Raw genomic sequence first — 26,743 nt, forward strand, 5'->3', positions numbered from 1 at the left:
CGCCTATTCCGCCGCCAGCCAAGCCGCATCTGCTCTGCATTCCATGGCCAGATCCTCCAAGCGGACCGTCTTCGGGAGTGGGATGAGAGAGGCAGGCACCCAGAGGCTGTTACAGATCTAAGGAGTGCGATTGACCTCGCCTTTCGCGCCACCAAAGCTGCTATAGGGAAGTGCATGGCCTCGCTGACTGTAACCGAGAGACACCTGTGGCTAACGCTAGCCGACATGGGAGAAACTGAGCGCTCCACGTTCCTCAACGCGCCGCTCTCTCCGTCCGGTCTCTTCGGTTCCGCGGTAAGTGGCATTGTTGACCGTTTTTTGGAAGTCCAGAAAGCCACCCAAGCCATGAATCTCTTCCTGCCTCGCCGCGCTAGCTCCTCTGCAGGCCGCCCACGTAACCAGCCTCCTGCACGAGCATCTTCACAGCGCCCAGCTCAACAAAGCCAGACTTCCCAGCGCCGACAGGGCGGCCGCCCTCAGACAGCCGCCGTAGACCACCGCCCCCCCGCGGGCCTCGGCCTAAGATTGCGCTGAAATCTGAACAACCGAAGTCCTCCTAGCTTTGTTGAACAAACGACGGCTCAGTCCCGCCGCGGCCAGACCACCGTCAAAGCTTCGCCCCCTGTCAGTCCCCTTCTCTCAGGCTACTGCAGTGGTGAATTTAGCAGCCAACAAGCCGGTGACACTGCCCGCTTGCCTGCACTCAAACGCCGTTTTCACGGCGACCCAAATAAATCTTGTAAAGAGCAAACATGTCTTATGTGTAGAAAATGTGCCCACAACCCTGTGTTCGCCCCTACACACAAGCATAACACATCCCGTGCCCCTATCAGAGCACGCTCTCATAAAGCGATTACTGAACCACTCGAGCGTCAGAGTCAATGAAGGCGCCCACAAATGCGTCGTGGCGCCCATTCTCTGGCCGCTCTGTCACACGACCAGCCCTATGTGTAGAAAACGTGCCCACAATCCAGTGTTCACTTCTGCACACAAGCACTGCATGTCTCGTGTCCCCACCAGAGCACGCTCACATAAAGCGGTTACTGAACCGCTCGAGCGCTAGAGTCAATAAATGCACCCACGAATACGTCGCGGCGCCCATTCTCTGCCCGCTCTGTTACACGGCCAGCAAACATTCCTCTGTGTGTAAGTCCCGTGCCCATGACTATGCTTGCGCATCACGTAACAGATGTGACTCTTTCCCCATTCATTCCAATCGGAAGTCACTCACAAAACAGCCTGTTCATGCTGTCTGCGAGCAATCATGCATAAACACACTAAACGCGCTCACACATTTTGTTCAGCTCTGTGTGCGGCAATCAGAGCGAATTGGCCATTCACCCTCTAGCGTTACGCTTCAAAGCATGGGAAGCTATTCCAGGGATATCCAAGTGGGTGTTAAGTACAATACAACAGGGCTATTTGCTACAGTTCGATCGCCGCCCTCCTCGCTTCAGAGCTGCTCGAAACCACTGTGAACACGGAAGCAGCGTGCATGCTTTGTTCAGAAATAGCAAGCCTTCTGTGCAAAAGGGCCATAGAGAAAGTGCCACCCTCTCTGAGCGAGTCGGGGCTTTACAGCCGTTATTTTCTTGTTCCCAAGAAAGACGGCGGCCTCAGACCCATATTAGATCTCAGGGTTTTGAACAAGGTGCTTGCAAAAAGACCGTTCAAAATGCTTACAATCAGGAAACTCCTCGCGCATGTGCGCCAGGGGACTGGTTTATTTCTCTCGATCTGAAAGATGCATACTTTCAGATTCAGATAAATCCCGTCACAGGCCATTCTTGAGATTCAGCCTCGGCGGCCAGGTTTATCAATACACCGTCCTTCCGTTCAGCCTGTCCTTAGCACCCGTACTTTCACGAAGTGCATGGATGCGGCGCTCGCACCCCTGCGGAGTCAGGGTTTGCGAATTCTGAACTATTTGGACGACTGGCTGATTATGGCTCAGTCACATATGGAGCTTCTGTCTCACAGAGCAGTTCTCCTCAGCCATCTGAACAGTTTGGGTCTTGCAGTCAATTGGACCAAGAGCTCACTACAGCCCAGTCAGACAATTTCCTTCCTTGGGATAGAACTAGACTCTGTGGCAATGACGGCTCGCTTATCTACACAGCCGCCGTGTTCAGCGACTAGCCGCATCTTTTCAGATGAACAGCCTCACGCCTCTGAAGAAATTCCAGAGAGTGCTAGGTTACATGGCCTCAGCCGCAGCAGTACTTCAGCTGGGTTTACTGCACATGCGCCCGCTTCAGCATTGGCTAAGCACCCGCGCGTCTCGCCGGGCTTGGGCCACAGGCCGCCAGCTCATCAAGGTGACTCAGACCTGTATTTCAGCTCTGCAGCCTTGGACAGTGGCCGAGTGGTATCAGCGAGGAGTGACAATGGGAGCTGTACCTCGCCGAAAAGTCATCTCGACAGACGCGTCCAACACGGGTTGGGGTGCGGTCTGCGAGGGCTCTCCGGTTTCGGCCTATGGTCAGTTCAGGAAAAACTCCTTCACATAAATTGTCTGGAAATGATAGCGGTCGAGTACGCGCTCGTACGCTTTCTCCCGGTCATTCAGGGTCACCACGTCCTGGTCCGTTCGGACAACAGATCTGTGGTATCCTACCTAAACCATCAGGGCGGTGTCAGATCCAGGAACCTTTTCCATCTGACGGAACGCATACGGAGTTGGTCCCAGTGCCACCTGCGCTCGCTGAGGGCAACACACGTGCCAGGCCACCTGAACGACGGCCCGGACAGACTGTCCAGAGACAATATTCCCCCAGGGGAATGGTCCCTGCACGCTCAAACAGTCCAGACGTTATGGCACCTATTCGGCAGAGCAGAGATAGACCTCTTTGCGTCAGAAGAGAACTCTCACTGCCCAATATTTTTCTCGAAAAGCAAGGACGCGCTGGCCCAGGACTGGCCCAGGCGCCCGCTTTACGCCTTCCCCCCCGTCTCGCTATTGCCACAGGTAATGCAGAGGATCAGGGAAACGCGTCACTCGGTGCTCCTCATAGCCCCGTGTTGGGAGAATCAGACATGGTTCCCGGAGCTTACGCAGCTGTCACTGACAGCAGAGAGCAGATCTCCTCTCTCAAGCTCGCGGCACAATCTGGCATCCCCACCCAGAGCGCTGGGCGCTGCATGCGTGGGTGATCAACGACTACCCGTCGCTCTGCCAGAAGGAGTAATAAATACCATTATACACGCTAGAGCCCCTTCCACAAGAAGACTCTATGCGTCAAAATGGTCTGTGTTCTCAAAATGGTGCACCGACAGAGACCTGGTCCCGCGGACATGTGGGGTGTCGTCGCTGCTCGTATTTCTACAAGAGCTGCTGGATAAGGGCAGATCCCCATCCACGCTCAAAGTGTATGTGGCAGCCGTTGCGGCGTTCGCTGAACCCCTGCACGGCCAGTCATGGGGAAAAAACGAGCTGGTCATCCGCTTCCTTAGGAGAGCTAGAAGGATGAACCCCCCGCGCCCCCCATCGGTTCCTATCTGGGATCTTTCTATAGTTCTCGAAACTATGAAAGCCCCCCCTTTCGAACCACTTCAATCCGTGGATTTGAAATACCTTTCACTCAAAACCGTTTTTCTGACTGCCCTGTCATCAGGGAGTTTGGACCAAGTGACTCCAAGGTCATTTTAAAACCTAGACACGGCTATGTTCCCAAGGTGATCGGTACTCCTTTCAGAGCACAGGTCATTTCCCTATCGGCGCTACCAGCATCCGATAGCGAACGCGACGCCAATCTCCTTTGCCCAGTCAGAGCACTGAGATTGTATACCGCGCGCTCCGCCGCTTTCAGACGCTCTGAGCAGCTTTTCGTTTCGTTCGGAGGGTGCACCAAAGGTCTCGCCGCCTCGAAACAGACACTATCTAGATGGATAGTGGACGCTATTGCTGCTGCATACGCGTCAAAAGACCTGCCATGCCCGTTGGGCATTAGGGCTCACTCCACTAGAGGCATGGCATCCTCGTGGGCATGGTCAAGCGGGATTCCCATTCACGACATATGTGTGGCAGCGGGATGGACTTCCCCCTCCACATTTGTCAGATTTTACAATATGGAAGTGCCCGCTCTGCAGGCAAAACTACTAGCGGTTTAATACGCTACAGCTCTCCTGGTGAGCTGCACTGATGGGACACATTCCACACAGACCGGCACCGCCGCTCTGTCGTTCCCTTCCCACTATGTGCTTATATATTACACAAACACTGACCCGCATTCTTGCCGGCCAAATCTTATTTCCCCACTCATAAGGGCTCCCCGGGTTCCCCTTAATTCCCTGGGGCTCATACAGTGGATGCTTGGCGCGACGGCGTTGACAATGGGTTCCGTAAGCGTAAGCTAGCTTACGCAATACGAGAGAACCTCTCGTAAGAGAACGTATCGGTTACCTAACGTAACCTCGGTTCTCTCTAGATGAGGGAACGAGTATTGCGTAGCCGGCCGTGCTCGCGCCACGAGCGACTTTTCGCTTCAGTCAATGAAAACCAGGGTTCCAGCCTACGAACTACGCTTATATGCACTCTAGTCACGCCCTTTTTGGCGGGCTTTGATGCAGTGAGCCTCTCATTGGATGCGAGTTCGCCCAAGCTCGTCTATAGGCTGCAGCAGTTGCCGCAGAGCAACCAATGAGCTCGCTAGCTAGCCCGCTCAAGGTCTGCAGCTGCCGCACTGCGTTGACAATGGATACAAAATTAAGGATAATTTTTTGGCTTCAATATCTCAGAAAAGATGAATCTTTCCTGTAGTGTAAGCTAGCTTACGCAATACTCGTTCCCTCATCTAGAGAGAACCGAGGTTACTTTAGGTAATCGATACGTTATATGTCATCAGTGTGAACTGTCAACACACAGGAAGCAGTTATGTCCAACCCTGGTGGTGATTATGGGAAACCCTGCGATTGATAAAAGCGTCACATCTGCTCATGGTGGTTCGTCTCAGGACTCTGATGTGGCATCAGAGACAGCGGTTTTAGATCATGGCCGAGGGTCTGGCTGCTCCTCAAGTGCTCCTGCCATGATCGGCCCAGTGGTCCGCACCATCTGCTATGTGGCAGCAGAGTTAGTTCGTCTGGTTGGCTGCGTGGAGTCCATGAAGCCGGTGCTGCAGTCCTTGTACCACCGTATTCTGCTCTATCCTCCTCCTCAGCATAGAGTGGAGGCCATCAAGATTATGAAGGAGGTGAGATATTCAATTCACACTTCTACAGTGTAGCCTGTTTTTTGGACCATTTAGATTATTTGCACTGTGATATTAGTTTTAGTTAAGCACATACCCTTATGATTTTTTTGTTACTGTTTCTGTATTACTGTTTCTGTGTTTCTGTAATTTATGCTGATTTAAATAATAAGATCATTGTATCAAAGCCGTGTGTATGTGTGTGTATATGTGTGTGTATATATATATATATATATATATATATATATATATATATATATATATATATATATATACACTCACCTAAAGGATTATTAGGAACACCTGTTCAATTTCTCATTAATGCAATTATCTAATCAACCAATCACATGGCAGTTGCTTCAATGCATTTAGGGGTGTGGTCCTGGTCAAGACAATTTCCTGAACTCCAAACTGAATGTCAGAATGGGAAAGAAAGGTGATTTAAGCAATTTTGAGCGTGGCATGGTTGTTGGTGCCAGACGGGCCGGTCTGAGTATTTCACAATCTGCTCAGTTACTGGGATTTTCACGCACAACCATTTCTAGGGTTTACAAAGAATGGTGTGAAAAGGGAAAAACATCCAGTATGCGGCAGTCCTGTGGGCGAAAATGCCTTGTTGATGCTAGAGGTCAGAGGAGAATGGGCCGACTGATTCAGGCTGATAGAAGAGCAACTTTGCCTGAAATAACCACTCGTTACAACCGAGGTATGCAGCAAAGCATTTGTGAAGCCACAAAATTCACAACCTTGAGGTGGATGGGCTACAACAGCAGAAGACCCCACCGGGTACCAATCATCTCCACTACAAATAGGAATAAGAGGCTACAATTTGCAAGAGCTCACCAAAATTGGACAGTTGAAGACTGGAAAAATGTTGCCTGGTCTGATGAGTCTCGATTTCTGTTGAGACATTCAGATGGTAGAGTAAGAATTTGGCGTAAACAGAATGAGAACATGGATCCATCATGCCTTGTTACCACTGTGCAGGCTGGTGGTGGTGGTGGTGGAATGGTGTGGAGGATGTTTTCTTGGCACACTTTAGGCCCCTTAGTGCCAATTGGGCATCGTTTAAATGCCACGGCCTACCTGAGCATTGTTTCTGACCATGTCCATCCCTTTATGGCCACCATGTACCTTCCTCTGATGGCTACCTCCAGCAGGATAATGCACCATGTCACAAAGCTCGAATCATTTCAAACTGGTTTCTTGAACATGACAATGAGTTCACTGCCCCCACAGTCACCAGATCTCAACCCAATAGAGCATCTTTGGGATGTGGTGGAACGGGAGCTTCGTGCCCCGGATGTGCATCCCACAAATCTCCATCAACTGCAAGATGCTATCCTATCAATATGGGCCAACATTTCTAAAGAATGCTTTCAGCACCTTGTTGAATCAATGCCACGTTTTAAGGCAGTTCTGAAGGTGAAAGGGGGTCAAACACAGTATTAGTATGGTGTTCCTAATAATCCTTTAGGTGAGTGTATATAATATGACACAACAGTTAGTTCCATTCCTCGAATCTAATTGGACGAGAGGCATTCCATGAGCACTGATGGTCTGACACCATCAGCACTTCACTGTGTGTATCACTCCGCTTGTGTTCCTGCTGTTCTAAACTAGTGTAAGAGCAGTGCAGATCTGTTAATAGCTACTGTATGCATCTCTTTTTACAGTTATTAATTTTTTACATTACATATGTTAGCCAGCAGGTGGTGTCAAAAGAGAATTTTTGTGTGTAATATTTTGTGTGTGCCAGTTGGTGATGTAAAGTGAATCCGTGTCAGTCAGTGTTTACATACAACAATCTATGACACATCCATCCATCCATCCATCCATCATCATTGAACTGTTGTATAATCAATATCACACTTGCAATCGTGCTATATGGCCCTACATCAGCACTGCTGTGATTACCTATGCCACTCGTCCTGTGGCCAAATCATAGCAGTGCGGATGTAGGGACGTATAGCACGATTGTGAGTGTGATATTGCTTAAATATACACTACCGTTCAAAAGTTTGGGGTCACATCCCTGAAATGTTTCTCATGATCTTAAAAATAATTTGGTCTGAAGGTGTATGCTTAAATGTTTGAAATGAGTTTTGTAGATAAAAATAGAATTGTGCCACCATATTAATTTATTTAATTATAAAACTAAAATTTTATTTAAAAAATACTTTTTTAAATAAAAATAAGAAATAAGATAAGCAGCCAATAAGTGCCAAACATATAGATGTGAACTCCTTCAATACTGTTTAAAAAGCATCCCAGGGTGATACCTCAAGAAGTTGCTTGAGAAAATGTCAAGAGTACATGTCTGCAAATTGTGACTACTTTAAAGATGCTAAAATATAACACCGTTTTGATTTATTTTGGTTTTTTTAGGCACAACATAATTCCCATAGTTCAATTTATGTTAATCCATAGTTTAGATAACTTTACTATTATTCTAAAATGTGAAATAAATAAAGAAAGAGAGAATGAGTAAGTGACCCTAAACTTTTGAACGTTAGTGTGTATGTATATATAAATATATATATCACATTACATTAATGAGATTTGAGTTTTGATTGCTTTACAGATTCATAAAAATAGGCTTCATTTTCTTTAGGCAAAAAATTATTTATTTTGATTTTGGGGTAAATATGACCTGGACACATTTTTGACAGGTTTGTTTGTATAGCGTCTCTAACATGATAATGGCCTAAATAGAAAAATCACACTTCGTTGCTTGTCACAAAATGTATATATTAATTTATTAAATGTCATCGTTTTAAAAGTATGCTGTTGCTCCTGTCCCTGACAGATTTTGGGAAGCCCCCAGCGCTTGTTTGACCTGGCTGGTCCATGTCTCATTGAGCCTGAGACAAGGAAGAGATCTTTCTCAAAAAGGAAGTCACATCTGGATCTTTTCAAATTGTAAGTGTCCCATGACTCATAAGACTTTGCCAGACCTTTTCAGGCTTTTCCAGACTTTGGTAGACCTTGGAAATGTTTGACAGACCTTTACAGACTTTGCAAGAACCTGCAATACTTTCCCTAAGTCTGGCAGTCTTTGCCAGACCATTACAGTTTTGCCAGATCCTGGTAGACAATTGTAGTATTTGCCAGACATTGGTTGATCTTGGCACACTTTGCCAGACCTTGGTAGACCTTGACAGTCTTTGCAAGACTTTTTCAGACCGCTGTAGTTTTTTCCAGACCTTGCAAATGTCTTTGCAAGACATTTTCCTGACCTTGCCAGACTTTTCCAGACCGTTTTCTAAGAATCTAAATGATCTATTTTGAGTCATTTGCAATCACTTTTAAGCAAATGGCTTCATGGTGGTAGTGGATCTGTAAAGTCAAAGTGTCCTAGCAGATAAAACACAGGGGTGATTCAGTACATTAACAATCTAATGCAATTACATTTATTAATTTTGAAGTGTCATAAATGTGCAAATGTTTCGGGGCTCTGTCCCTTGATTTTACTGATGAATGTTACTGAGTTTTAAGTCTCTCCTTTTGTCAGGGTAATGGATGGTATAACAGAAGCATGTATGAAAGGTGGGATTGAGGCCTGCTACTCCTCTGTCTCCTGTGCGTGTGCCCTGTTGGGTGCTTTAGATGAGCTCAGTCAAGGGCAGGGCCTGCAGCAGGACCAAGCTGGCATGCTTTTGCGCCGATTGGATGAGCTAAAGGAGGGGGTGGAGTCTATGCATGAATCTGTAGAACTTAACGAAGCAGACTTCCGCTGGCAGCAGCATGTGCTCTCATCAGAGAATGCCGCCTGGGAGAGTGCCTTTGCCGAACGCAGCCCTGATATCAGCATCAGCGTTACAACTGACACAGGTCAGACCACTTTGGAAGGAGACATGGGTCAGACCACTCAGCAAAGGGACTTGGGCCAAAACACTCCAGAGGACTGCGGGGAGGAACAACTTCTGCCATCACCCACTGCGGGAACGGGACCTGGCATGCCAGAATGCATACGAGACCGTGGACCTGCAGTAGCCAAAGCCAGTACTGCCCCTCCCGATGTGGTTCAACGCAGCCATGGCCTGGCTTATCCTGACATCACCAACTTCCTGTCTGTGGAGTCTCGAATGCGTTCGCACGGCTCACGCTATAGTGAAAGCAACTTCAGTGTGGACGAGCAGGAATTGTCCCGAACCGAGTTTGATTCGTGCGACCAGTACTCCATGGCTGCAGAAAAGGACTCTGGTCGCTCTGACGTGTCTGATATGGGCTCTGATAACTGCTCGCTTGCTGATGAAGAGCAGACACCACGGGAATGTCCTGGACACCGTACACTACGGACAGCTGCTCTGTCCCTAAAACTGCTGAAAAACCAAGAAGCTGATCAGCAGAGCGCGCGGCTCTTTGTGCAGTCTTTAGCTGTGCTGCTGCCTCGTCTGCTAGGACTGCATAGTATAACAGATGTAGATGTCTCCCTGCAGAACTTCTCCTCCACCTTCTGTTCAGGGCTGCAAGCAGGTAACATGACACATGTGTCGGATACAAGCAATTGTTTTTCTAGTTTGAGGGTAGAATTTACTAAGAATGAATTGAGGCCACTGGTAGCATTATTTACACATGTTGTCTTTAGCAGTCGTCCATCAGTGGCTGATGATTTGAATTTCTAAACTATGGACATTGAGCGTTATTTATTTATTTATTTATTTATTTATTTATTTATTTATTTATTTTAGTTTTGCATTTGGTCGATTTAGTTTAGCAGTCTGCGACGGCACCAAGAATCACCCGGTTGCATGTGAAGGAGCCATCTGAGGCATGTTTATGACCAATCACAGTTCATTTGTGTCCCTCGGATTCTGCACGACGGTCAGTCTGTATCTAAAGTAGGTTGTAAACTGGAAGCGATCAGTTACTTTCACTGGATCTACATGAGAGAGCGATTGATTATTAAACCGCAAGGGCTTGAACCTTGATATAAGGTTCACTTATTATGTTAGTTTAAAAAAAAATTGTTACCCTGTTTCTGGCCCCCTTTCTGAAATGCTTTTCTGTGCTGTCCCCTTTAAGATTTTAATATACATCTTTAAAGTGCAATCACCCCCTCAAACCCTCATGGAACTGTTTTGTCCCCTAAGAATAAAAGAATGAAAAAGTGCCAAATGCCCTGAAAGCACTCAGTCCAGGCAATCATTAATGGCAAAATTTGATGTCCCTATTTATGTGAAGCACAAACAAACTACTACAGTTGTTCCGACTGAACGTGTCCAATGTAGTCCGATATAGGTGGCACTGCTTCATCTTTTAATATTAGTTTATTTGAAAATTCTTAATTATAATTGTTTTCAAAAGAATACTTAGAGAAGTATGCTGGAAAAAAAGACACATAATCCCACATCGACACATTCAGGAACTTTGTTTATAAGCCACTCATTCTTAATGTTGGAGTCCTTCAGAAAGCTATGCAGAAATGCTGTTTTTCCACAACCAGGAACACGACAACATCTGGGGTCCTTACTTGACATCTTAATCTTTCCACAGCAAACTACAGTAAAAATAGTACCACCTTCAGAGTTGAAGTACCTCAGCTGCTCTATCAGTTCACCTCGATGATTCGTATGTTGTTGAGGCAGGGCTATTTAAATGAAACTTCACTGTGACATCACAATGTAGCCCATTTCAAAATGAGTCATTTTTGCAGAGTAGTAACAATAAATGCTCTTTTCAGACTGGAGAGCAAGTTTTTAGTGTTTTTAAAATGTCAAAATATCATGTAAAATTGTATTCCTCATGACATGACTTATTAAATGAATTAATAGTCTGCACATGCTGCTCGCTGTGCTTACTATGTATGTGTGCAAATCTGTTCTGTGTACTGTATTACACATACTCTGAGCATGCATGAAGCTCACAATAGTATTTTCAGAGCGGCTCTGTGCTTAAAAACACAAATGTATTCCTGTGCTCAGAGTTTACAGATGTGCTCGATGTCAGTATGGCATGCTAACATGCACTGAGAGCGTTTTAATTACAACAATCTAGATTCACTTATTGCACATTTGAGTAATTCCAAATATGTTTGGCCGCTAAAAGTTAATATCCAAATCTAAAGTAACCCTAAAACACTGGGTTTTTGTGAATAGGAGAGTGAATGAGAGCATTTGACTGCTTTAAAAGGCCATTGTCAACTAAGCTACTAAAAGAAACTCAAAAATACTTCCTTCAATTTTCTGCCAAAATCAAGGGTTTGAGCGGACAGCATAGAAGTGCCACATGCAAGAAATTATTACAGAAATATGGTACTATTGTGTAACTAATCATTACTACTAAAATCACAGACAGACAGACAGATATATGTGTATGTATGTGTGTGTATGTATATATATATATATATACACTCACCTAAAGGATTATTAGGAACACCATACTAATACTGTGTTTGACCCCCTTTTGCCTTCAGAACTGCCTTAATTCTACGTGGCATTGATTCAACAAGGTGATGAAAGCATTCTTTAGAAATGTTGGCCCATATTGATAGGATAGCATCTTGCAGTTGATGGAGATTTGTGGGATGCACATCCAGGGCACGAAGCTCCCGTTCCACCACATCCCAAAGATGCTCTATTGGGTTGAGATCTGGTGACTGTGGGGGCCATTTTAGTACAGTGAACTCATTGTCATGTTCAAGAAACCAATTTGAAATGATTCGAGCTTTGTGACATGGTGCATTATCCTGCTGGAGGTAGCCATCAGAGGATGGGTACATGGTGGCCATAAAGGGATGGACATGGTCAGAAACAAGGCTCAGGTAGGCCGTGGCATTTAAATGATGCCCAATTGGCACTAAGGGCCCTAAAGTGTGCCAAGAAAACATCCCCCACACCATTACACCACCAGCCTGCACAGTGGTAACTAGGCATGATGGATCCATGTTCTCATTCTGTTTACGCCAAATTCTGACTCTACCATCTGAATGTCTCAACAGAAATCGAGACTCATCAGACCAGGCAACATTTTTCCAGTCTTCAACTGTCCAATTTTGGTGAGCTCTTGCAAATTGTAGCCTCTTTTTCCTATTTGTAGTGGAGATGAGTGGTACCCGGTGGGGTCTTCTGCTGTTGTAGCCCATCCGCCTCAAGGTTGTGCATGTTGTGGCTTCACAAATGCTTTGCTGCATACCTCGGTTGTAACGAGTGGTTATTTCAGGCAAAGTTGCTCTTCTATCAGCTTGAATCAGTCGACCCATTCTCCTCTGACCTCTAGCATCAACAAGGCATTTTCGCCCACAGGACTGCCGCATACTGGATGTTTTTCCCTTTTCACACCATTCTTTGTATACCCTAGAAACGGTTGTGCATGAAAATCCCAGTAACTGAGCAGATTGTGAAATATTCAGACAGGCCCATCTGGCACCAACAACCATGCCACGCTCAAAATTGCTTAAATCACCTTTCTTTCCCATTCTGACATTCAGTTTGGAGTTCAGGAGATTGCCTTGACCAGGACCACACCCCTAAATGCATTGAAGCAACTGCCATGTGATTGGTTGATTAGATAATTGCATTAATGAGAAATTGAACAGGTGTTCCTAATAATCCTTTAGGTGAGTGTGTGTATATATATATATATATATATATATATATATATGACCTGATTTTCCATCCTGGTAGATATGACATTGGCCATTAAAAAAACACAAATTGGTTCATTGCTAATGCTAATGTTTACGAGGTACTGTATGTGTTGTAGGTGGTATGTTATTTAGGCTAACACAAACAGAGCAAAAACTGCATAAGTCTAGTTTGAAAATAACGTATATATCAACTAAGTTTATTTTCTTACTCCATTGGCAGATGTTTGGCAGTTGTTTTAAGCATAATTCTAACAAAAGTTTTAATTTTTTGATCTATCAGTAGTTTTTCTGTTTTGTTGAGTGTAAAGGTGTTTGTGGATGTGCAGTAGAAGGTAATTGTTGTTGTGTGGTCTGTAGGTGGCGTTCACTCTCCAGGCTTTGAGAGCAGCAAAAACTTGAGCTGTCAGGCTCTGATGAATGCTGATGGATTGTATTTGTTGTCTTATTACGCTCTACTGCTCAACCTCAAACTCTGTTGCTGTGACTACTACCACAGGAAGACCACGCCTGCTTTGGGCACTCTGGTATGATATCTGCTTTCTTTTTGTACACAAACACTGTTTTTAAAGGGATGAACTAACATTTCTATGACACTGTAATCAGATGTACAATATCAGTCAAAAGTTTGGACACATTTAAATTCATTCATGTTTTTGATGATCTGAAAAACCTTTTGACATAAAGGCTTATGCTTATATGCTTGAAATGAGTCATCAATTACATTTGAATTTATTTAACAAACATTTTATTAAGAGTTTTTAAACGAATTATTTGGGTCAGATTGTAAAGGAAAAGCAGAAAGCAAGTGTCCATCATGCATGGGATCTCAATACTGTTTAAAAACGATATAGTATTTAAAATGCAAAAATAATACCATTTTAAATAAAAATAAAATAATGTGTATTTAAAGCATTTTAAGATATTCTGCATACAGTAATAAATATGCTACATTTCTTAGTGTTAGTTCATCCCAGAATGAAAATGGTGTCACGTCATTCCACATTCTTGTGCGAAACACAAAAGGAGATGTTGAGCAGATTGTCAGAGCTGCTGTTTTCCATAATATAAAATTGGTATTGATTTATATTGTTAATCTTCAAAATGACAAAAATAAAAACACCATAAAAGTATCATAAAAATAGAAGTACGTCTTCTGAAGTCATACAATATGTCAACAGAAAATAAATTGTGCGCATGTGTGTGTGTGTGTGTGTGTGTGTGTGTGTGTGTGTGTGTGTGTGTGTGTGTGTGTGTGTGTGTGTGCACGCAGAAGGAGTTTGTGCGTCAGGTCCAGAGCAGTGGTGTTCTGGTGGTTTTGTCTCAGGCGTGGATTGAGGAACTCTATAATCAGGTGCTGGAGAGGAATCTGCTGGGAGAGGCTGGATACTGGGGGTCAGCTAAGGAGCAGACTCTACCCCTCATCACCATGCTGACCGGTAACAGTCCTGTGTGTGTGCATTGTTTTTAATGATGCTGAAGAACTCAATCACACTACCTGATTGTAAAGATTTTTACTGTGCAGTACCTTAATCTAGGGCTGTCTATTCAGTGTGATTAACCATATAGAAAAAAACACTAAAAGAATTAATGCAATTAATCATGCCCTATGATCCATTCATAAATTCTGTAATAAAAGTACAGATGTTCCTACCATTGGAGCAAGTTAAGCTTGAAATACCACCTTTATGTTTTTGCGAGTCACAGTCCAGAGGCAGTCAGCACAGCTCCAGATGTACAGGCAATGTGCCTCACCAGAAAACACAAAATTAGGCAGCACAAAATATACATAATATGTAAATAAACAATATATTGACTTCTAAAGCCTTTTTTTGTATAGCGCAATCAATGCTTTACACATCTGCCAAATTAATGCAATATATTTCAATCTGAATTTTATATATATATATATATATATATATATATATATATATATATATATAAATTCTATAACTATAATAATGTCACATACGGTAGACACTAATAAGACACAACATTAAAACCACCTACCTAATATTGTGTTGGTTCCCCTTGTGCTGCCAAAACAGCTCCAACCCGCATCTTAGAACAGCATTCTGAGATGATATTCTTCTCACCACAACTGTACAGAGCAGTTATCTGAGTTACTGTAGACTTTGTCCGTTTGACCCAGTCTGGCCATTCTCTGTTGACCTCTCTCATCAACAAGACATTTCCGTCCACAGAACTGCCACTCACTGGATGTTTTTTTTTTAATATATATATTTTTGGCACCATTCTGAGTAAATTCTAGAGACTGTTGTGTTTGAAAATCCCAGGAGATCAGCAAATACAGAAATACTCAAACCAGCCCGTCTGGCACCAACAGTCATCCATGCCATTATCTAATCAGCCAATCGTGTGACAGCAGTGCAATGCATAAAATCATCCAGATACCGGTCAGGAGCTTCAGTTAATGTTCACATCAATCATCAGAATGTGGAAAAATTTGATCTCAGTGAGCGGAGCAAGGAGGGCCTACAAACCAGACTCAGTTACACCAGTTCTGTCTGGAGGAATGGACCAAAATTCCAGCAACTTATTGTGAGAAGCTTGTGGAAGGTTATGCAAAACATTTGATCTAAGTTAAACAATTTAAAGGCAATGCTACCAAATACTAACAATTTGTATGTAAACTTCTGATCCACTGGGAATGTGTTGAAAGAAATAAAAGCTTAAATAAATCATTCTCTTTACTATTATTCTGATATTTAACATTCTTAAAATAAAGTAGTGATCCTAACTGACCACACCTGACAAGGAAGGTTTTCTACAATTAAATGTCAGGAATTGTGAAAAACTGAGTTTATAATTATTTGGCTAAGGTGTATGTAACTTCTGACTTCAAATATATATTTATTAATTTGAAATATTTTGTATTTTATTTAATTATCTTTTTTTGGGACCTTTCTTAGCAAATATTGATACAAGTGATTAATTCATGCAAGCCATTTACATTTTAATTGATTGATAGCCCTAATTATATCTGTAATAAGTGTACTGTAAGTATTCAAAGCCTCTGCTAAATGACTATTTACTAGGGCAGCTGTGGCTCAGGTGGTAGAGCGGGTTGTCCTGGCCCACATGACTCCACATGCCGAAGTGTCCTTGGGCAAGACACTATATTGTGTCTAATATTAGTGGGGAGCGGTAGTGTAGTGGTTAGCGCACTGCGCTATGAACCTGGCGACCTGAGTTTGATTCCCGCTCATAGCCAACACCAGTGACGAATATCTGAACCGGTCCCGGGCCTCCCCTAGGTCGACTCAGCCTAAAATGAGTACCTGGTGCGGTGTGTAAACATTGCCACCGGGGAGACAAAAGGCGGTCGGGCGTGGTGCTGGCCACCCACCCCCTTGTGTACCGTTTCGGCCTTCATAGGTGCTCGCTAACAGCACTTGCCCCTACAGTCTGTTAAAGCTAAATGGGGGATCTTTGTTATCTTTGTGTGTGTGTGTGTGTGTGTGTGTGTGTGTGTGTGTGTGTGTGTGTGTGTGTGTGTGTGAGCGTGTATTTATCACTTTGTGGGGACCAAATGTCCCCATAAGGATAGTAAAACCCGAAATTTTTGACCTTGTGGGGACATTTTGTCGGTCCCCATGAGGAAAACAGCTTATAAATCATACTAAATTATGTTTTTTGAAAATGTAAAAATGCAGAAAGTTTTCTGTGAGGTTTAGGTTTAGGGGTAGGGTTAGGTTTAGGGGATAGAATATAAAGTTTGTACAGTATAAAAACCATTATGTCTATGGAAAGTCCCCATAAAACATGGAAACACAACTGTGTGTGTGTGTGTGTGTGTGTGAATGAGATGCAGTGTAAAGTGCTTGGAAAACCACTGAGGTTTAAAAGGCACTATGTAAGTGTAGACCATTTTACTAAAAAGGCCAATATTTATTTAGAGTGCAGAATAGTCCTTTTGTAAGAATTTTCCATTTTTGTTTCCATTTCTCATCCTTCTCTTTGTCAGATATTGATGGACTGGGAAGCAGTGCTATTGGTGGTCAGCTGATCAGAAAGGCCTCCACACAGTTGCCCTTCACCTGTGATAAGAACAGCAGTGACAACCTGGTGGCAGGTACAGTGCACACACACACATACCAACAAAATTGGTAACCTGTCACAGCATTTAAAGGTACTGCATATTTATTTGTATGGAATGGTATGCATAAAATGCTCCTCCTCCCTGAAAGAAAGGGATAGGAATCATTAGGAATTTAATCTTAACTCTTCCGGTTCCTTAAAGGTTCCAGTTGTTCTTTTAGTACTTTTGAGGACTAATTATTTGAAAATGAGAAATACAATTCTTATTGGATTTACTGTCTTCTGCTGTCTGTTGCCAAAATGATGAGATCCTTTAAGATTTCTACAGAGCAGATATAACAAACCAGACATCAATTTAATACACTTCTTGTATTCTGGTATTCTGGACTTTTTAGAGACATATTTCCAATCCACTAATTATTCCTAACTAGGCTAGACTGTATCTCAATAAACAAGAAATGTGATGGCATTTTATATTCATAATTTTTTTTAAATATAAAATTCCTTGTATTATAAAACTCATGTTTCTTTAAATATTGTCACATAGTCAGTAACTGCACTGCTTGAATTACATGTTACAGGTCTAAAGTCACACAACATAACAGTAACCATTCCAGAGACAGTTTAGTCTGTGTACTGATGTCTAATGTTGTACTTCAAGCTTGTAAGACTTCAACAGTTCTTATTTAATTTCGAGTTGCACATTCTTTACCTGCACATCAGTGTAAGATATATGGCTGAGGCTGAATTTGTATACTACCATACTACTCTATAGAAACATATGGCAGAAGTAACAAGAGAAGTATGCCATTCTGAACTAGACCAGAAGCACTGAATGTTTCATACTTTAGATTAAAAAAAAAAATCACGCTGTATGTTTCGCTCTGTAGATTTACATTTATACATTTATGCATTTGGCAGATGCTTTTATCCAAAGCGACTTACAGTGCAATTATTACAGGGACAAACCCCCTGGAACAACCTGGAGTTAAGTGCCTTGCTCAAGGACACAATGGTGGTGGCCGTGGGGTTAGAACCTGTGACCTTCTGATTAACAGCCCTGTGCTTTAGCCACTACACCACCACAACCAGATTTTTATTTTGTTTGAATATTTTATGCTTTTGACCCAGTAGAGAGCAGAGCTGCTGTTGAAATGCAGTGCTGGAGACACTTTGAGTATTTTAGTTCAGTGTTCCAGATGCATCAGCGGAAAATTCACACAGGGGAACTGTTAACGGAACCGAAAGTCAAGAAGATCATCTGTTTTCGGTGTTTTGTTAAGAATGCAACCGGTTCTGAAAAAGAATTGATTCCTGGTGAAAGTAATCACTGAAATAAGTATCCGGAGACATCTCACCTGTCTCTGTGACAGCACTAGACTGTGTAAAAACAGCAAACAAAAATGTTACTGCAGGTCACAGACACATTACTTGATCAGCCAGTCTGAAGACATTGATGTTCTTTCTGCCTGTCAATAACTTTGTGCTTTCTCATAGTGTAGTCGTTGAAGCAGTTCATTCATGTTTTATGTCTACTGTTGTTTTTGACAATTGTGAGAAGATGCACTGCTCTAATGTTCGGTGTCGGTCTCAACCAAGGGTGTAGTTTGGTTTGAAAATTGGTAGGGACATATTGCAAGGAGGACATTATTCAAAATGTTGATATTAAGAAAGCAATAAAGTTTAGTGTCTACAGACACAATATTTCCTCATATTACAAGTCTTGTTTTGTATTCCTCTGCCCCATCATATTAAATAATAGCGTGTTTTTTAGGAGCGCTATATTGATAACGAAGGTCTGATTTTATTTCCTGTATTTTATAGACAAACATGCTTTTCCTATCTACCCCGATGTTCCTCTACAATGTGCCACACACAACATGTATTGGCTAAATGTATGCTCTACATTGTGTGCAGAAAATTTAAAATACAAACATCCTTGCGCTGAAATAGACCAACTCATTTTGACGAGCTGCTTGTTAGACTCTCTCACACACCTGTGTTGTCATAGAAACACACACATACTAGACACATGCCTAATATTTACCACTCCCTGTATCTTTATAAATGTTACGGATGAATGCATTCAAATCATACTGCTAGTTAATTTGATACTGATTGTTTTAAATATTTTTTTTATATCATGTAGCCTCACTGGCCACCACTAAATTCTTAATTTGGGACGGCAATCAGTTGTGTGTGCAGTTATAGTAGCATTTTTAAATCTTACACCTCTAATCTAAATTCAAAGATGTTTTCCTCAAGATGGCACTTACCACCCATAAAAGCAGAATCTTCAATTTGGCCAAGTCTTTTTAAGTCTTTGATGGGAAACATTTGTATATGAAATGTAGGCTTGTTTAAATCTGTTAGTTTAAATGATTGGGCCTAAGATGGCAAATGGAAATCCACCCAAGTAATCTTCAAAGAATGATACAAAAAGCACTTATACTGTAATCACAAATGTATGAGGGCAAATGTGATTGGTACATCTTGAACAGCGTTGAGAAAGGTAACCAGTGCCACGTGACAACACCTTTTATGCGCCGTTTCAGAATAGGTAGAACAATAACCCTTACAATCGAGAATCCATGGCAAACTTGAGGCAAATTGTCCATTGTTGCAAAAGGTTTGCCAGAGGCTTGCCAGTACCAAAGAGCGAATCAAAAGCTCCTTTGCATGTGAAAATAACGAGCTGCAAATTTGCGGCTAGTTTTATTTTTATTTATTTTATTTATTTATTTATTTTTTTTTCAAATTAAAAATGGAGGAAAATGATGCTGAGAATTTTTAACAATCATTAAAATGAAAATAAAACAGAATAAAGTTTAAGTATTTTCAAAAAGGCAAAATTGCCCAATTGTTGGTCGGGACATTTTCGATTTTCTGAATGTTTATGTCCCTATCATCCCTTCCTAAATTTAGGCCTATGGTCTCAACACTATCTTTGGAGGGAGGTGTTTTGTGTTTCTATTAACGGCTCAGTTTTGTGGCATTTCCAGAACTGCAAAAATCGCTTCCAGCGGCTTTAAATTGTACACTCCCCCATTACATTTCGTATATATGTTGATGTAGCAAATGTTAACGTCCATTTTTTTTTCCAACAACCAAGTTATCTGTTTCTCTGCCAACAATTATGGATTTCATTAATCCATTATAGTTAAATACACGACTGAATTGTGTAATTGTGAAGATGAGTCATTTCTATTGTATAATGCTTTTATTTTGTGTCACAATACACATTTCAAAGCAGCTTTACAAAAAGTGACTGTATACTGTAATGTCTTCAAAGCCCCAGTGAACAGCTTTATTGAAAAAATCATTGTATTTGCAGACGTTTGCCAGGTTAGTGACATCACACCTTTAAAAGATATTCCGAATTTGAATGATTCGTTGAATGATTTACTGGTGTTTAGTAGCCAGTAAACTAGATGTCTATGTGAAATAGTCTGTAATTATTTTCTTTATTGGACTGGACACTTGTCTATGTACATACAGTATATGTCACACAGATGTCTTTTGTCTTGTTGTTCTCCAGCACTGTCTCTGCCCTGGACAGAAAGTCCAAAGTGTGTTTGAGTTTAATACTGTGATGATTTAGACTGCAAGGTACTGCAAAGAATCATGACATAATCAATCTCAAAATTAAAATCAAGGCTCCTCTTTGACACATTTGTGAATAGTTGTCATTCAGTTTTGAATTTTGTGAAAAGTCACATCATGCATGATCATTATCATTCATCCGTTTTCATGATTCTAAATTCTCGAGTACTCCTGACCTGCCCATCCCTAAAACTTACCAGACCTTTTGCTGTTCAGTTAAAGCTCTGTCTTTGTTAGACTAGTGGTGTTGAGAATTGAATATGTTAAAAGTGGCAAGGTTGTCAGCTGTTATAAGATGGGGGGAGTCGGGGACTGAAAACGGTTCAAGGAATGAAAACGAACAATATTTTTAGCAGAATGTAACTGAAAACTGGAACAAAGTGATTTTTAATTGTTCTGGGGTGAAAACGTTATTTTTAAATGCTAGAAACCAGTTATGACTGGTTAATTTTGTTCTGATAATTTTTTCATGAAACTAAAGGCCAAAGGGTTTATAATAGAATATTTTTGGAACTACACTACTTCATCTTGCCCCAAAAAATATAACATGTGTTTTGAATCTGAAAGAAACTGCTGCATCACACATTTCTTTGCCTAATTATTCGTTGTGGATGTCGTATTCTGTGAATGAAGGCTTTTTTTTATAGTATATAGTAAGGTATATTTTTTGTAGTAATATTATTATACAAGCTACATACTAATTCAGATACAAGAAAAACATTATTAGATGTAAAAGTACTTTTCTCAGTCTTTACTGAATTATTGTTAGACATGATGCATTAATACAGATTTGATGCTGCCGAATGGAAAAAATACAGTTTTATGAAAAACATTTTGTTTTTAGTCCCTGGTGGAGTGAACTCACATTAACAACACCGCTTCTAATTGTGTCCTTGTGTTCTTCATTCCTTTCAGGTGTGGTGTTTGCCCGCTACATTCTGACGGGCTGCTGGAAAAACCTGATCGACACACTGTCCACACCACTCACAGGACGCATGGCAGGCAGTTCCAGGGGTCTCGCCTTCATTCTGGGAGCAGAGGGAGTTAAGGAGCAAACCCAGAGAGAGAGGGACACCATCTGCCTCAGTCTGAATGGTCTACGCAAGGCTGCGGCCCTTAGCTGTGCTCTGGGTAACTGCACATATGAATCAGTTCAGCTATAAGTGTTCAGTGACTGATATGTAGATGATTGGTGTTAAAGGAATATTCTGGGTTTTAGTGTGATAAAATCACTTAAAGGGTTTACTGGCATTGCGTAGACTGGCATTGCGTAATTTTTATATTGTAAATAGTGATTTTATCACGCAAACATCATGTTAGCATGTGTGTTTTTTTTTTTTTTTTACATTTTATATACTTCTAAAACAAGATGTATTTTAAGTGAAGTCAAGTCATTTTTATTTGTGTAGCACTTTTCACAACATATAATTTCAAAGCAGCTTTACAGAATTTGTACCAAAAAAAGCTGTAATATATTAATGTCTTTGAGTCATAATAGTGTGGTTTAATGAAAAAACATTTCTAAATTGCACCTTAAAATAAATAGTAATTAAGTAAATTATATTTATATTTAGACCCCCAGTGAGCAAGCCGAAGGTGACTGTGGCAAGGAACACAAAACTACATAAGATGTTGATTAATGGAGAAAATAACCATGGGGAAACCAGACTCACTGTGGGGGCCAGTTCCCTTCTGAATAAACAACATGAATTTAATGTAAATATTACTTATGTATAGTTCAAGTCATGGTTTAAAATTATTAAACTAAGTGTTAAGGGATAGTGTTAAAACAAAAAGCTTTAGCATTAACTGTAAGGATAATGAGTAAAGTCTTAATTTACATTCTTATTTAACTGCGGAAGTGCAAACAGATGCATTGTTGCGTTATTTGACTGATGAAGGCTGCAATTAATTTATTATCTATGTCAGGGGTCAGCAACCTTTTTGACATGGAGTGTCATTTTTTTATTTTCCTGGTCAATAGCTGTCTCGAAGTCAATAGCTGCATGTGCATTTTCACAGAGCATGCTGTAATGTTAGAAAACCTGTCTGTTTGTACAAAATGAGTGAACACCGTTAATGTCACAAATTTGCTTATTTGATTACTGATCATGAAATTGTGTGGAATATTTCTTATATTATGTCATACATTTTTCAAGATCACGCAGATGGGAGATCACTAGTACACAAGCAACAGCAAGAGAGGAGCAGGTTATTTTATTTATATGAAGTTTTTCACACCTGCAGAGAGCAAAAAAAGCTTCCTGTTTGGAAACATTTGAAATGAAATTGGCCTCATCCCCAAAGGTGTCCTGTGCCAATCAGAAGTGACTTTTCAGAGTCACATAGTCAACTGGGCTGTCTTTTTCGACAGTTGATTTTATGGTCTTTTGTTTCAGATTCAGACTCTTCAAAAATAGTGCATATTTAAACATGAACTTTTATATCTTGAGAATGGAACAAGAGACATAATATTCGTTGTCATCAGCTTCCTCCATGTAAACAAGCAAGCGTTTGCATACTAAACTTGACATTCATGAATATTATACTTGTAGGTAACAAAATATGAAAATCCCTGATTACAAATCATACTGGTTAATTTATTGGTTATACAACATGGAAAAAACATTACACACATTTTAAAGAGGTACATCAGGCTATAATCATTAATTTGTCAGTCATACAAGTTACCGCAGTTCAAAGCAAATGTCAGAATTAACTAGCAAGACTAGGTATTGTATAAATCATGGATTTAAATGCATTCTGTACATTTTAGAAGGTTAAATCAGTAAAGTACTGTGACTTTGTGTAGAATGTTCCTGGATTAAGATGAAATGTGTTAGTATTCGAGTTGTGCAAATCTGATGGTCTTTTGGAAACCTTTCAAAGGAAAGTCTGCTTTAACTCTGTGTGGAAGTTCAGAAGGACATGCTGAGGGGCCTTTCTGACCAATGACACTTTTTGCTTTGAATTATGGCTTTTAGAGTGTCTTGACCATTTTATTGTCCAAAGACAGGCCTTCAGTAGGACTGTTGATGCTTAGTCCTTTAATTTATGATGTTGAGGAATTCCAGGAATTTTTCTAGATTCAAATCATGTCGTTTCAATTCTTCTGCATGTATAATACTACACAATCTACATCTTGATGTAATTCGTCCTCATGATCACACAGTGTGTTTTCATCAGCTGAATGGGAGGCTAAACACTATTAATGTGTGACGAGACTCATGCTGCGCATGTAAGCCATTCGCGCATCACAAGCTGATCAACTATTTAGCCATTTTCGGTAATAAAATAAACAAATGAAACCCAGACCATAGACTGTCATCCACGCAGCCTTACCAAATCAAAGCGGGTACATTTACTCACACGAAGCACTGCCGGCACATGATGTACGAATGGCTTATACGCACAGTGCAAGTCTCGTCACACTTTAATAGTGTTTAGTCTCCCATTTAGCTGCTGAAAACATTCTGCGTGATCATGAGGAAGCATTACATCAAGATGTAATGTAGATTGGAATGCTGGAGTGGAATTTATATAATAAAATAGTCTACTCGCTCACCTTTGCTGGCATGCCAGTGATTACCCCTGATCTACACTCACCTAAAGGATTATTAGGAACACCATACTAATACTGTGTTTGACCCCCTTTCGCCTTCAGAACTGCCTTAATTCTATGTGGCATTGATTCAACAAGGTGCTGAAAGCATTCCTTAGAAATGTTGGCCCATATTGATAGGATAGCATCTTGCAGTTGATGGAGATTTGTGGGATGCACATCCAGGGCACGAAGCTCCCGTTCCACCACATCCCAAAGATGCTGTATTGGGTTGAGATCTGGTGACTGTGGGAGCCATTTTAGTACAGTGAACTCATTGTCATGTTCAAGAAACCAATTTGAAATGATTCGAGCTTTGTGACATGGTGCATTATCCTGCTGGAAGTAGCCATCAGAGGATGGGTACATGGTGGCCATAAAGGGATGGACATGGTCAGAAACAGTGCTCAGGTAGGCCGTGGCATTTAAACGATGCCCAATTGGCACTAAAGTGTGCCAAGAAAACATCCCCCACACCATTACACCACCACCACCAGCTTGCATAGTGGTAACAAGGCATGATGGATCCATGTTCTCATTCTGTTTACGCCAAATTCTGACTCTACCATCTGAATGTCTCAACAGAAATCGAGACTCATCAGACCAGGCAACATTTTTCTAGTCTTCAACTGTCCAATTTTGGTGAGCTCTTGCAAATTGTAGCCTCTTTTTTCCTATTTGTAGTGGAGATGAGTGGTACCCGGTGGGGTCTTCTGCTGTTGTAGCCCATCCGCCTCAAGATTGTGCGTGTTGTGGCTTCACAAATGCTTTGCTGCATACCTCGGTTGTAACGAGTGTTTATTTCAGGCAAAGTTGCTCTTCTATCAGCTTGAATCAGTCGGCCCATTCTCCTCTGACCTCTAGCATCAACAAGGCATTTTCACCCACAGGACTGCCGCATACTGGATGTTTTTCCCTTTTCACACCATTCTTTGTAAACCCTAGAAATGATTGTGCGTGAAAATCCCAGTAACTGAGCAGATTGTGAAATACTCAGACTGGCCCGTCTGGCACCAACAACCATGCCACGCTCAAAATTGCTAAATCACCTTTCTTTCTCATTCTGACATTCAGTTTGGAGTTCAGGAGATTGTCTTGACCAGGACCACACCCCTAAATGCATTGAAGCAACTGCCATGTCAGTAAGGTGCACTGCAGTTCGACTAAGCTTGTGGAAGATTAATTTCCAGTGGAGTCTATCATAAATACAAGTTTCAGGCAGTGGCCAGTGAAGTATCCCATGTCTGACGGTCAGTGCTGGCATCAGTTCATCCTCCTTTGAAGTCCATCGTGGAAGACTGAAGTGATGTCTGGCTGGCACAGGCTGCAGTTAGTCGTCATCACTCAGCAACATGTTGTAGTGGGAGTCGGACATCAGGCAGGATCAGAGCTGGATCTGGCAGTCTCTGGTAACCTCAGGTTAACATGTATCCCGAGGGTACGACAGGGAAACAAATAGGAATATGAGTGTAGATGCCATTCACTTTAAAACAGGATTATTGAACATGAGAAGTGTTTCCGGTTAAACAGACCTGACTAATGCAGATTTGATGGCTAAATTAGATGTATGCCTGTCTGAAGAGATGAGTCTTTTTTTAAACAGAGAGTGAGAGTCCCAAAACATGTTCAGAAGAATATTCAATAGCTTTGGAGCCAAATAAGAAAAGGATCTACCTCCTTTTGTGGATTTTGATATTCTAGGTATTATTAACAGGCCAGAATTTTGTGATCGTAGTGAATAGGATGAAAAATAGCGTGAGGTTGATTAAGTACTGTGGAGATAGGGTTAGGGTGATTATGCCACAAATGCTGTTGAATGCTGTTCAGTACAAGCTTAACTTGAGTTGAGGTCCTTGCGCTCTTTACATGATGCATATACTATCACAAAGTACACTACCTTTCAGAGTTCTGACCGAAAAACAATGAAAAAACAAAAAAGTTAAAGAAACGTCAATTGTTAAACTGGTGTCATGTACGGTAAAAATACATTTAAATAATAATGTTATTTAACAAGACAATTAATGTAACAACCATCACATTTGATTATATTTTATTGAAATATTTATGTTTGTTCTTATTTTTGATATCAGTTATGTACACTGAGGTGTTTTAAGTTACATTTTATGTTGTTTAGTTAATATTCCTTGCATTATTAAAGTGTCATGTGTGATACCCTGATGGTGTTTTGTGTTTGTGTGAGGGACTCTGTGCACTGTCTATACATATTCATTGGCCATTGCTCCTGTCACTCTTGATGAAATGTAAGTCTTTTGCATACGTTTTATAAGAGTCGTAAGGGGGAACTAGAGAACTGGTGGAACTTAATTGTATTTGTTTCAGGTGTGGCAGCTAACTGTGCATCAGCTCTTGCACAGATGGCAGCAGCATCATGTGTTCAAGAAGAAAAAGAGGAGAAGGAACTGGGGGACACGGGAGACGCCATTTCTCAAGGTACAATAATCACATGTCACATGTTGTTCTCATGTGAGAGATGCAGGTTTGAATCCAGCCTATGTGTTGACCCTAACAATTTCCTGTGCCCTCGCTACAGTCTCGATTAAAAACTTTTAAAGGTGCATTCAGTAATTTTACTATTGAAAGGTCTTACAGGTAAAAAAATGAAAAGTATTTTGAACAAATACTGTATGTTTAGGTGTGATTACCCTGACCAAAAAACACTCAGAGACTAAGTACCAGCAA

General features: G+C 41.5%; 1 protein-coding gene across 1 annotated transcript in view; it reads left to right on the top strand.

The window, feature by feature from the left end:
- The window catches only part of LOC127660479 (brefeldin A-inhibited guanine nucleotide-exchange protein 3-like), a 126,888-nt gene that overhangs the window by 50,215 nt on the left and 49,930 nt on the right, over window positions 1-26,743 (top strand). Inside the window, exons 10-17 of the mRNA XM_052150749.1 lie at window positions 4,865-5,192; window positions 7,999-8,111; window positions 8,704-9,668; window positions 13,138-13,304; window positions 14,051-14,216; window positions 16,766-16,873; window positions 21,358-21,573; window positions 26,384-26,494. Coding sequence (XP_052006709.1) covers window positions 4,865-5,192; window positions 7,999-8,111; window positions 8,704-9,668; window positions 13,138-13,304; window positions 14,051-14,216; window positions 16,766-16,873; window positions 21,358-21,573; window positions 26,384-26,494 — 2,174 coding nt within the window. The remainder of the gene's footprint in view (window positions 1-4,864; window positions 5,193-7,998; window positions 8,112-8,703; window positions 9,669-13,137; window positions 13,305-14,050; window positions 14,217-16,765; window positions 16,874-21,357; window positions 21,574-26,383; window positions 26,495-26,743) is intronic.

The sequence above is a fragment of the Xyrauchen texanus genome, chromosome 20 (genome assembly GCF_025860055.1).
Source record: "Xyrauchen texanus isolate HMW12.3.18 chromosome 20, RBS_HiC_50CHRs, whole genome shotgun sequence".
NCBI lineage: Eukaryota > Metazoa > Chordata > Actinopteri > Cypriniformes > Catostomidae > Xyrauchen > Xyrauchen texanus.